This window comes from Cervus canadensis, chromosome 5 (assembly GCF_019320065.1).
Source record: "Cervus canadensis isolate Bull #8, Minnesota chromosome 5, ASM1932006v1, whole genome shotgun sequence".
In the NCBI taxonomy this organism is placed as follows: domain Eukaryota; kingdom Metazoa; phylum Chordata; class Mammalia; order Artiodactyla; family Cervidae; genus Cervus; species Cervus canadensis.
Window position 1 is genome coordinate 90,546,148 of NC_057390.1, and position 12,650 is coordinate 90,558,797.

Consider the following 12,650-nt stretch of genomic DNA (forward strand, 5'->3'; position numbering starts at 1 on the left):
GCCTGGAGGGGCTGGTTTGTTTTAGTATTGATTTGCTGGCACTGTGTGGGGCTGTGTGACTCGCAGCCGGGCATGGGAAGTCAATGAAATCAGACGAGTCCTGCGTGCAAGGGGACAGCTGACCTAAACCCAACAGCCCCAGGCCTCCAACAAAGGAGGAGTGGTGTGGTTGGCGTGGTGGCCCCTCTGAGGGCAGAGGGCAGTGGGGGCTCTTCCCCAGACTGCCACCCCCAAGCCCTGTGGGAAAACAGAACTGGATGTTTTCCCAGCAGACGGGGAGGGAGATGCACCTGAGCCCAGGGCCGTGGTAGTTGGAAGGAACGGCTCCCCCAGACACGGCTGGAGCCCCCAATGCACAGCCTGTGGGGCGCCCCGAGGGCGCCAGCCTGTAGAGCTGCGACAGGCTCTCCCACCCCATTGTCCCCCCCCACACACTCGCAGATCACTTCCAAGGCTTCTGAGCGGACCCAGTGGAGCACCCCTGGGCCAGGGTGGCAGGCGGCAGCACAGAGCCAGAGGAAACCTGCGCGCGATGGAGACAGGCTTGCCCTTCCCTCCAAGCCCCAGTGTGGACTGGGAGTATCAGGAGTCCCCGTGACAGATTATTGGTTGGCCTGATACAACATAAAATTATTGTCTTCCCCTTTGGAAGCCAGAAGTCCACAATCTATTTCCCTGGACTCAAGGCAGGAAAAGGAAAAGGCCACCTGCATTCCTTGGCTTGTGACCTCTTCATCGTATCACTTAAGTCAACGGACCTCTTCTGTACTCCAGTCTCTCTCTGCTCCTTATAAAGATACTGTGTTTACGTGTAGTAGGGCCGACCTGGATCACGTAGGACACTCCCCCTATCTGGGATCCTTAATTTCATAACATTTGCCAAATTTATTTTGCCATACAGGCAACACATTTGCCAATTCCAGGGATTAGGATGTGAACATCTTTGGGGACCTTTATTCAGCCCACCACCATCACCTTCCACCTGGGCATCCAGATGTCCACTGCAAACCTCCTGAGGTCACCTTAAGATGCTGATGTCGCCCCATGGCTAGTGAGGAACTGCCACAAAACAATACACCTGGCCTGCACCCCTCTGGTGGGTGCCAAGTGGGATCTGTCCTGAAGAGGTCAGCGTGGGACAAACAGGCCAAACAGCTCAGCAGTTGGGAGCTACACTGCCCTGGACATTGGAGTGGATCCCAAGAATGACACCAGGCCAGTCCCAGCTTTGCTGTAAGGGAGGAAGCGGGCTGAGAGGAGGGCAGAGACCTTCCAGGGTCACACAGCAAGGAAGTGGCCTCCATGGGCAGTGGTACCCAGGCATAGATACCCGCCCTTCTGTGAACAGGAGCCAGGGAGGTGGTCCTTGTGGAGCCAGGGCCTCATGCCTTCTCCCCAGCCAGCAGGGGAGGTGGAGAAAGTGGAGAAAGAGATGCAGGGCCTCGGCTCAGAGCCCCTTTCCGGGGGAAGGACTGGCTGTGAGGCGCCCCCAGCAACTGCAGTGGCCCCTGCAGGAGCTCCCAGCAGGGATGCCTGAGCTTGGCCTGTTGGAAGGCCTGGTGCTTTGTTTTCATTACCTGGCACGCCCGTGGAGGCGCTCAGCAGGCTGCCTGGGCTCTGCAGAATTTACTTATTTACATGGGAGCTCAGCTCTGAGCGTGGAGCTGAAGGAATCAGGGTCCTCAGTGGGGGGCCTTCTCACAGCAGCCTCGAGGCTGAGACCAGCAGGAAAGTGGGCCGGAGGGGGAGCAAGGGAAGACCAGGGTGGAGCTGTGCCTTGTGTGGAATCTGCTTTATTCTGGCTTGACCCAGAGAAGGGTTTGGGGAAGCAGGGCTGCAGACTGCTTGGCAGCTAGCCCCTGGGGTCAGCCTTCACTCCCAGACGAGCTTAGGAGAAACTGGTGATGAGATGGATGTCTGAGGCCCTGACAGGGCCGGAGTCAAAGGCAGTTGCTGTCCCCTCTGAGTCAGAGACCACTTCTCCTTCTGACATCTCAAATCACACACCAGTTTCCCTGAGCCCTCCCGGCGGGGGCAAGCGCCCATACTTGCCCATCTCTCTGGCCATGTGTCATCCCAATGATGCCAGGGAGGAAAAGTTCTGCATCTCAGGAGCAGCGCTGAGAGCCGAGGCATTGGCAGTTCTAACGAGGCAACCAGTGTCAGCCCCAGCCAGCCAATCCTCCTCTGCTTCGACCAGTCAGAGGTGGGTGGTCGCTGGTATGAGATCTCGACATCCGGGCTAATCGTTCTAATCCCAGTGTCTCCAGCAACCCCAGAGGTTCCTTCACAGCGCGATGCTCTGATCCGGGTGGAAGGCCCGTGGCCAGCAGCTGGAGGGGGAGCGGCCTGGGGAGGGGGGCAGGGGGACGCCGCTTCCACTAGAATCTGCATGTATGGATGTAGAAGTGTCTGTGAGCCGGGGAGGCTGAGAGGGCTCCTCTGGCAGAGCTCACTGCTGACCCTGTTCAGAAAGTGTTTCTCTAACTGGGGAAGGTGCTGGAAGGGATGGAAAGGTTATCTGCAGGGGACGGCATGTACGGGACTCAGGCCTCACCATTCCGGGGCCCTTCTGTGCAAATCAGATGAGGCTGGCTGGTTGAAAGGATCACCCAGTCCCTCTCCCAGGTCAGACACATGAAAAACCAGAGCCCGTGTTAGTGGGGCCAGCATTTAAACGTCCTTTCTACTTTGGACAGAAACACTTTCCAGGAAAATCTGTCTTAATCCACCTGCCTTGACTTGAAGGGCACCAGATCACTCTGAGTGACCGCCCTGGAGCCTCAGCTGCTCTCTGCCGTGGCAACAGATGTCCCTTTGAAACTGCCCAATTAACCCTTTGCACCTGAGGTTCTCGTTTTAATTACTGGAAATACATCACCCAAGCGATGCTATTTTGCACGCTGGTTGGTGAAGCCGGTTCCCGGTTTCTGCACACCCCTCCTGCTCTGCCAAGGGCACGGCCACTCCCTGCAGCCTTCCCATGGGGGGGTTTCATAGTCCAGGTGGTCCGCAGCCCTCAGAGGCCCAAGCCCCTGGTCAGGTGGAAGAGAGCAGTAAGGCTCAGCACCCCTCTGAAATCACTCAGCGCAGGCCCTGGGCCCACAGGTGCTGCTCTGGGGAGACTCCTGATCTGGGTCAGAGGAAACCCCAGGTCTCCAGGCCACACCGCCTCTCCAAAGGCCATTTGGAAGCCCAATGACACTGTGTGGGGTCTGAAAACTCCCGTGCCCCCTGAAGGAGGCAGGCTGTGCTCTCAGGGTCAGCTGACCTATTCACAGGGCTGAACAGAACACGGGGGCAGGCCAGGAAACTAAAGCTGATGGGCCACCTACCACGTTCTGCCCTGAGACGGGGTTCACTGGCCCACGTCCCCGGGGCCTGACGGGGAGCACGGATTCCTCAGGTGTCCCGGAGGCCCTGGCTGAGGCGCGTGTACAGAGCGGCCCTGGCACCAGCTCCTTGAGGGGAACCAGGGCTGAATGGCCAGGCGGGCACAGGTAGCTGACGGCGCTTGAGTAGCAAGAGGAGTTGGGCCGTCAACTGGAGGGAGGAGTGACAGGCGGCACTTTAATCTCATTACAGCTTCATCAGCAGATGGGGCCAGTGGGGGCCTCACTGGGCCGCCTAACACGGCCACTTCTCGGTTCCTGTGTCCCCTTTGATGACACCCCCAAGGGTGCTGAGTGGTGGGGTGGGAAGCTCGGCTAGTTCCCTGATGGGGCAAGAACCCGCCAGGGCCTCCACAGCCCCCAGGAGAGGGCCTGCTTCCAGAGCGGAGCCGGAGGCTGACAGCCCGGGTCGGGACCCTCCTCCTGGGCTGGCCAAGGCTCACCGCATCCTTGCAGGGGGAGCTGTGTCCATCTCAGATGAGGAGACCGGGGATCAGGCCCACAGCAAGTGAGTACGGAGCTGGGTGGGATTCAGGAAGCTTCTGTCTAGAGCGTCTGTGAAGCCCAGGGTCCAGGCCCCGCCTTCATGGGCAGCCAAACAGCCCTGCGCCCCCTCCTGATGATGTCTGGGCGTGCAGCTTCCAGGCGGCAGCAGCCACTGCCCTGAACCCTGGGCTTCCACAGCAGCTCTGTGACGGGCTGGAGCATGGCCAGAATGAAAATCAAAAATGCCTCCCCATCCCCTCCACCCAACACTTCCAACGTTAGTCCTTAGGCAAGTAGTTTCCTAAATTTATTTCTCAAATACACATCCTCACATGAGTGTCAGAATTGCTCTTTAGAAATATAAGACCACGTGACAAGAGGAACCCACCAGTCCCAAGCACAGCTCCTCCTGAGCAGGGCCGGTCTCCCCATGCCCTGTGTACTTAGGACCAAAATCAGAGCTGTGGGCAGGCAGGCGCCTGCACATGGCTGGCCCTCAGGATGCAGACGCGCCTTCTTTGTTGCCCTTAGTTTTGTCACTGAAACCTTTGTCCCATTTAACTTGCTTATGTAACAAGGATCGTGTTAAAACTGCCTCTTGCTGTTGTACCCCAGCTTCCTCAGGATGTGGGGGAGCCTTGCTGGACGGCCGCTGCAGCGAGGACCCAGAAGCACCACCCCCCACAGGAGCAGCCCCTTCTCCCCTGGACCTCAGGGCTAAAAACTCCTCTCTCACCTCTCTCACCCCTCTCCTTGCAGATGGCAGCTCTTCAGAGCCCCTTCTATGGAGACAAAATGAATCTCTTCTCCCTCTGCCAGAAGATCGAGCAGTGTGACTACCCGCCTCTCCCCGGGGAACATTACTCTGAGAAGGTGGGTCTGCTGCCGCCAGGGTTAGGCCTGGTGAGCTCCAGCGAGGCTCCAGGAGGGGCTGAGCCTGGGTTCACTTAACAGGGTGCAGAAGGAAGTGACTTCTCCACCTCCTGGAGTGAGCGACTCAGGGTAGGGGGCAGATTAAGAGGCAGGTCTCAGGGACCTGGTGTGGCCCCCAACAGCAGGGCTGCAGCCCACCCACCGGATAGGAACTGGCGGGAGCTGCCCCGTCGGCCCCCTTCTGACCCTTTGGCTCCCAGCCCGGGGCTAGAGTGAGGCTCTCTGCTCTGGGACCCCGAGGCGGGCGCAGACACAAGGGGTGGCAGGGCCTCACTGGCCCCACGCTACCATTGGCCGCCACTTCACTCCCGTGACGGGAAACCACAGCAAGTAGACCGGTCTCCTTGCTGTCACAGGTCTGCGTCAGACCCTTTGGTGGTCTTATTTTCAACATTCTACACTGAGGGCAGGGGCTCTGGATACAGACTCTTGACAAGTCTGGCAGTCAGGCTGTGATGGATAAAGCTGTGAGAGAGCGTCTTCTGCCTCAGGTCCCTCTTCGTAAAAGCAGGGCTGATGTTTTGCCTTCATGGATAAAAGGTGAGGAGGAGAGGACAGATTTCTAGCCCAGAGTGCTTAAGAGTGTAACATGCTCACCTCCCTATTCTTGGGCGAGTCACTGAACTAAATCTGTTTCCTCATCTGTAAAATAGGGGTAATCCTGGAATCTCCCTCAGAGGATTGAGGTAATGCAGGGGGATGTGTTCAGTCTAGCACCAGGCTGATGTTTACCACCATCATCAGCCAGAGTAGCCACTGGCTATAGCAAAGCCTGGCTCAAAGGAAACGCTCCACGGGTTGTGTTCAGGGTCAGCACTAGGGGGTGTGACAGGGAGTCTGATCTCCCTGGGCCCAGCCTGCAGGCCATCGCCTCACAATAACAACAGCTCACATTTATGACTGTTGAATCCCCCTGCCCCTAATGCCATTTTACCAGGAAGGTTAAATGACTCAGAGGGGTTAAGGAACTTGCTTGTGATGAATGCAGGGTTTGACCCAGATGACCCTGCACCTAGGTGCCGTGCCATCGTGTTTCCTGAGGGTGTAGCCCTCTTCCATAGCCAGTTGTCCAGCCAAGGCGAGGCAGCGTCCGGGCTGCTCACTTCACCATTGTGAAGGTTCTGGAAGGAGCAGTCCTTGCCCACCAGGCTATAGCGACCAGGTGTCCCAGTGTGTGCTAACCCTGCATCCAGGCCGGCTAACCAGAAGAGGCCTCGGCCACCCTTCTCCGGCAGCCTTTGTTCCCATGCCTGCTGGCTCTGTGGACTTCCGGCGGCAGAGTGAGGGCAGGAGTGCACATCCCTAGAGCTGCTCACTGCACTCTCTCTTGTGGCTGTTGCTTCACTGGCTTGCAGAGTTCTCCTGTGTACCTTTGGAGGAAGTACTTACAGTCTGGGGTGGAAGTTGGTAGGAAAGGAGAAACTAGTTGAGTTGTTCGCCAACTTAATAGTCGCATTGGTTTTTCTTCCCCTCGTTTTGTTTGGATTTTTAAATTTATTTATCCACAGGTATTTTAGCTGTGCTGGGTCTTGGTTACTGCGAGGGCATTTCTCTACTTGTGGTGAGCGGGGGCTTCTCCTTGCAGTGGCTTCTCTTGTTGCAGAGCGTGGGCTTCTCATTGCGGTGGCTTCTCTTGTTGCAGAGCGGGGGCTTCTCCTTGCAGTGGCTTCTCTTGTTGCAGAGCGGGGGCTTCTCCTTGCAGTGGCTTCTCTTGTTGCAGAACGGGGGCTTCTCCTTGCGGTGGCTTCTCTTGTTGCAGAGCGGGGGCTTCTCCTAGCGATGGCTTCTCTTGTTGCAGAGTGGGGGCTTCTCCTTGCAGTGGCTTCTCTTGTTGCAGAGCGTGGGCTCTAGGGCACGCAGGACATGTAGGCTCAGCAGTTGCGGCTCTCGAGCACAGGATCAGTACTTGTGGTGCAGGGGCTTAATTGCTCTGCAGTATGTGGGATCTTCCTAGATCAGGGATCAAACCCGTGTCTCCCTGTGTTGCCAGGCGGATTCTTTCCCCCTGAGCCACCAGGAAAGCCCTGAATTTGGAGTTTTGTTGGACATTGTTGAGAAGGTTGGAGTCATACCACCTGGAGCAAATGACTTTTCTGGGCCTCAGTTTGTCGATGGGAACTGTCAACTCTGCCTCATGGTTATGAAGCTGGAATGAAGGAATTCTCATAAAGCCTTTGGCCCTCTTCCCTCCCAAGTCAGTCCTTCCACCATCCAGAGCACCTCCACCCCAGAGCACCTGGCTTTCACCAGCTGTGTGCAGCTCCTGGAAGTGTTAATTCTCAGCATTGGAGCTCTTCTGCACACCTCATTTTTAAAGTTATATCTCCTTTTAGGAATAAGACACTGTTTCTCTTTTGAAATTTTCAGGCAGGCACTTCTTGCCAACTGTGTGGTCTACTCACAGACTACCTTAATGTGGTTTTCTTGGGCACTTTCACACATCAGGGCCCAGCCACAGCCCCCAGACACTGTAAGGTTATGGAGTTTGGTCTTGCAGGCTCGGCTGCATCTGGCCAGTAGCTTCCCAGTGTTTATAAAGCAGTGAAACCCCCAGCAAGGCAGCACACAGGCTGGAGCCTCTCCCACGGGAGGAACCCCAGATCCCTCAGCCTGGAACAGCTCAGGAGTGAAGCAGGAAGTTGCAGCACCACCACATGACCCCTCTGCCCACCACCAGACCCTCTAGGCCTGGCCCGGAGTCCGTGTGAGCCCCCTTAGTCAGGATCTCCCTTCTCCCTGCTGCGTCTGGCCAGCCCTTCCAGCAGCAGGTATTTAAATGAAAAAGAAAAAACTGCAGTGAGCCCAGTGATGCAAGTTAAGATGTAGGCTTTCTAAGGTCATTACTTTAATTACCATTAAAATAATTGGCACTCTGGCTATCAGAAGAATGGAGGTGATCAGAGGCTCAAGGTACCCCTCCCCCACCCGGAGGCAGGAGCAGCCTTCAGTGTCTGTATAATTAAAAGCTCCGTCTTTCATGAGCACAATAAAGAGGCCAGGGGGTGGGCAGACTGCAGCTCTGCTGCATGTTAATGCATTTATTATGATCAATAAGCCCTTGCCTTGAGTTTTGTCCTCTGCTTTGGGCATCTGCATGACTGACAGCAGACACACACACATACAGTACACAGATTTACCCAGGAGTGGAGACAGCATACGTTCAAAATTCTTTGGAGGCAGCACTCTCAGGGTCTCCAAGACCTGGTCCTTGGGACCGGACAGGCCAAACACTGGCCCTGCTCGCCCACCACTCACCCGTCTTGAGTGTCTTTGCTCATCATGTAGGTACTGAGAGGGTTAATGAGTTAATGCAGAACCTCAACAAGGCTGCTTAGGAGTAATACGCATCATCTGTCTTTTGCAGTTACGAGAACTGGTCAGCATGTGTATCCACCCTGACCCCAACCAGAGACCCGACATCAGCTATGTGCACCAGATTGCCAAACAGATGCACGTGTGGACTTCGAGCACCTGAGCGTGGATGCAGCGTGCCTTCTCAGAAGCCACACCTTACCTGCCTTACCTGAGTCTTCTCCAAAGTGGCCACCTGGTAGCTGGGACCAACTAAGACTAGAGAGTTCAGCAGGTTCCCCAAAGAGGGGCCCGGGCTTCATAGCAGATGCTGAATACAGGGCTGCTGGGGGGAGGGGCACTGGTCATGTGTTACTGGTGGTCACATTCGAAACTCCTTTCTTTAAACTGTTGTGAACACTCTCAGCTGGGTCGCAAGGGGTGGATGATTCAGTGAGCCACTGACATACCCCTTATATCTGGACTGTAATGTGAATCTTTCGGATAATTCCTTCAGTGACCTGTTAAGGTTTGTAGTAACAGGAGAATACAGGAGACTCTCTGATTTGTAGTGAGCCTTTTTAAATGGATAGTGGCAAGTTTAGCTCTTAGAATCTTTTCAAACAATCAAGCTGTGTGCTTAATTTACTCTGTTGTAAGGGAAGAAAGTGGAAATACTTTTTTTTTTTTAAGTAGAGTGGAGATTTTCCTAATATTTTTCTCTATGTTTATAACTTGATAAATGACGATGAGGTGAACCCAGCATCTGACATCGAGGCAAACAGTATTTGAAAGCCATGAGTGTTCTCTGTGCAGTCGGCTCAGGCCTCTTCTGAACACCTGCCAGCACCAGGCCCTTGTCACCGGCTTGAAAGCTGGCAGTTCACTGAATGACCAGTGTCAAGTGTTTTCGTCCCTGAGAAGGAGGCATAGGAAATAAAAACATACAGGCTTTGCGCTGGTTCTGCACCTTCCTGGCATGACCCTGAGCAAGCTTCTTAACCTGAGACTGTTGCCTCATCTATCAAATGGACTTAATAACATCTATCTTCAGGGTTGCTGACAGAATTTGAGATAAAATATGTAAGTTATCTAGCTCATGGCAGATGATCCAAAAATGGTAGCTACTCACCGCTTCACAAAGCTGAAATCCACAGACCATGCAAGTCAAGAGTTAACGTACAACTATATTATTTGTAGAAAACCAGAAGTGTGTTCACTTATTTCTTGCTCCCAAATAGGATTAACTGTGAAGATTAATTTATAAATGTGAACTTAAGGAAAACTGAAGCTCTGAAGGAAGTGGTTTGAATTTTGTTTTTACACTCAAGTTAATCCTCAAATGGTCTACATTGTCGCCCACTGACTTGGTGACAGTTCAGCCCTCAGACAGAGAGCACATACGTCCGCTCCACTGGTGTCCTGGTCAGGCCTCCCTGGGGACAGAGGATTTGGGTCGGGCCAGTGTGCCGATTTCTCGTGTGAACTCTGTTCTACTGTAATACTGTCGCGTTTGAGAGATTTTCTTCAGATGCAGCCTCTGCTTTGTACTCATCCTCCATGGTTGAAATAAAATGGGTAAGAGGGGTTCCTTCTGTGAATGAGTGTGATTCGTGAGTTCTTTTAAAACAGCTTCACACTGCAGCACAATCTCTAAAGCTGCTTTTAAAAACACAATTTCTCAGGCCCCAGACACTGAGTAATCTGGGAATTTTTTTAAGCTCCCCAGATAATTTTGATAAATCGTCAGCCAAGTTGCTATCCTAAATAATTGCATTGTTCTCCCCACCCCACTCCTGGCACTTTAACCAGGGCGGCTTGTCCAAGAGTGGGTTCACTCTGGGAGACCATGGCACCGGGCCTCTTTCTCGTGTCCCCCGGATGAGCATGCCCTAGGGGACAGACTCTTCTGTCTGTCTGGCACTTAGCACTGGAAGTTTTTCTGATTCCAGGCAGACTTTTTGCAAATATTCTCCTTATGGCTCTCAGAATCCCTACTGTGTCTGTCTCCTTTGGCAGTATCAGCTTTGGACACAGATGAACTTCCTTTCTGCATGCCACCAACTTTCGACCCCTTGAGAACAATTCTGCTTAGTATGAGGACCCTTTGGAGGTACACAATTTCAACCATTCAGCAGGCCTGAGTACTGGAGAAACAGTCATTTCCTAATTATTACAGATAGTAAGTCCCAAGCGTTCTTGGAGGTACACAATTTCAACCATTCAGCAGGCCTGAGTACTGGAGAAACAGTCATTTCCTAATTATTACAGATAGTAAGTCCCAAGCGTTCTTGGGACATCTGTGAAACTGGGCAAAGCAGAGCTCACCCAGGGTCACGCACCTAGAGCAAAGCAGCGCTGCCCAGCTCCCCGCTTGTTCTTGGGGCTGAGAACTGACCAGCGGTTCTCTCCTACTTGGCTGCTAGGGTGAAAGGCGGTGCTGCACTCATCCTAAACAGCAAAGAAAGAGAAGAAACCTGGGACTACCCTGAACAAAGAGAAAAGTTGGGAAAGGGTGGGAAACCACAGCTCCAACTTCAGCCACTTCATTTTGTTTTCATGTTTTATTGGGTTCATTCAGCAAACACCGGCTGAATGTCTTACAGGGGGAGCCTCCATTGTCCCTACTCTGCCAGAGCAGTAGCCAGCCATCCACCGACACCATTCAGGACGTGTCCATTGTTTGGACTGTTTCTTCCAGCACCTCAATTTCCAGGGTCGTGACTTTTTCAGTGAGGACAGCAGTGGTCCCTTTCTCACACCTGTACCGGCCAAACCTAGTGAGAGAAAGAAAAAAGCAGAGAGTTAGGATCCCCTAGGGGCCTGATGGAGGGCTGGAGAGAGGGACAAGTACTTAGGCAGCAAGCCGGCCTAGACTGGAGTCCTGGCTCTCCTAACCCCCAGTTCTTCAAAGTTGGGGGGATTTGGCCCCTGCAAGGGTCACTTTCCTCAACTCTCAAGTGCTACAAAATGGGGCTACAGGAAGACAGGATGCACGTGGAAAGAGGTAAGATCGAGCACCTGGCACTGAGTGGACACTCGGATTTCCTTCCCAACCTCCCCATCCCCAGGAGACACATTTGTTTCTCTGCCTTCAAGCTTCAACCTCCCTAAAGCATTAATACCCTTTGGTAACCAGCAGGAAGCCAATCCTTTCATTAAGATGCCACTGCCCCGGATGACATAAATGTAACCTTCAGTTCAGTTCAGTTCAGTCACTCAGTCGTGTCCGACTCTCTGCGACCCCATGAATCGCAACACCCCAGGCCTCCCTGTCCATCACCAACTCCCGGAGTTTACTCAAACTCATGTCCATAGAGTCGGTGATGCCATCCAGCCATCTCATCCTCTGCCTTGCCCTCTTCCTGCCCCCAATCCCACCCAGCATCAGGGTCTTTTCCAATGAATCAACTCTTCACATGAAGTGGCCAAAGTATTGGAGTTTCAGCTTCAGCGTCAGTCCTTCCAATGAACACCCAGGACTGATCTCCTTTAGGATGGACTGGTTGGATCTCCTTGCAGTCCAAGGGACTCTCAAGAGTCTTCTCCAACACCACAGTTCAAAAGCATCAATTCTTTGGTGCTCAGCTTTCTTTACAGTCCAACTCTCACATCCACACATGACCACTGGAAAAACCATAGCCTTGACTATATGGACCTTTGTTGGCAATGTAATGTCTCTGCTTTTTAATATGCTATCTAGGTTGGTCATAACTTTCCTTCCAAGGAGTAAGCTTAAACATGGTAAAAATATCTGGAAGCATTAACAGTACAAAAATGGCCTGCAGCCAGACTCTGGGCTTCTCACTGTTGACCACACTCGAGACTCAGGAAGGGAGAGTTAACTGTCCCTAAAGGGACACAGTATGTCACCAATAAGGCCCACCCAACACTGCTTTTTTTAGTGAATCTGAAAGGTTTCTCTGAGCATGGCATCCTATAAGATAAAATCTGAATTGCTAATTTCACAGTGGGGCCAGAAGACAACACTGTCAAAGCAGCACCAGTCCAACTGTTCCTCTTGTCTGTCCGCAGCTGAGACACTTTCTGTCCACCTGTCGTGGACTAAGGAGGCTGTTGGCTGTGCCATGACCATGTGGCTCCTTGAAAAGCCATCCTCTCACGTGGGAGCTTGTGCTCAAAGAGGGCAGAAGACAGAAGAAGGTGACATAACAGAGCTCTGTACAAAACCAGGAGTTTGTGCAGCCAAGAGCAGTGGGGCCTTCAGTTCTGTGAAACCTTCCCACAGTCCCCACCATGCTCTTAAAGGACCCACGCAGCAGCACCTCCTTCCAGGTGTGCCCCGCCCCCGGTACTGGTGTGGAGATGCTGCTCCTTCCCCGACCTGGATGGACCCTTGGCGGCTTGTGGCTTTGGAGCCAGAGCCCCATGTGAGTCCTGTGTGCTGGACTCCTGAAGCACAAAGTCTGTGGGAGGAGTGGAGAGCCTCCTCCCCACCCTGGGTTACAGCACCTGCTTTCAGCAGCACGAAGGGAGCACTTCTACCTGAAGCAACAGTGGGCTGCAATACGCACTGCAGAGGAGCCA

The 12,650-nt window shown here is 53.4% G+C and overlaps 2 protein-coding genes across 3 annotated transcripts in view; one reads left to right on the forward strand and one right to left on the reverse strand.

Annotated features, from left to right (window-relative positions):
- NEK6 (NIMA related kinase 6) overlaps positions 1 to 9,703 on the forward strand; it is an 85,248-nt gene extending 75,545 nt beyond the window's left edge. For both annotated transcript variants that reach the window (XM_043469522.1, XM_043469520.1), the window contains exons 9-10: positions 4,638 to 4,751; positions 8,176 to 9,703. In XM_043469522.1, coding sequence (XP_043325457.1) covers positions 4,638 to 4,751; positions 8,176 to 8,286 — 225 coding nt within the window. In that variant the 3' untranslated portion in view covers positions 8,287 to 9,703. The remainder of the gene's footprint in view (positions 1 to 4,637; positions 4,752 to 8,175) is intronic.
- A 948-nt stretch (positions 9,704 to 10,651) lies between these two features.
- Positions 10,652 to 12,650, reverse strand: part of PSMB7 (proteasome 20S subunit beta 7) — a 56,753-nt gene continuing 54,754 nt past the window's right edge. Inside the window, exon 8 of the mRNA XM_043469523.1 lies at positions 10,652 to 10,879. Coding sequence (XP_043325458.1) covers positions 10,768 to 10,879 — 112 coding nt within the window. The 3' untranslated portion in view covers positions 10,652 to 10,767. The remainder of the gene's footprint in view (positions 10,880 to 12,650) is intronic.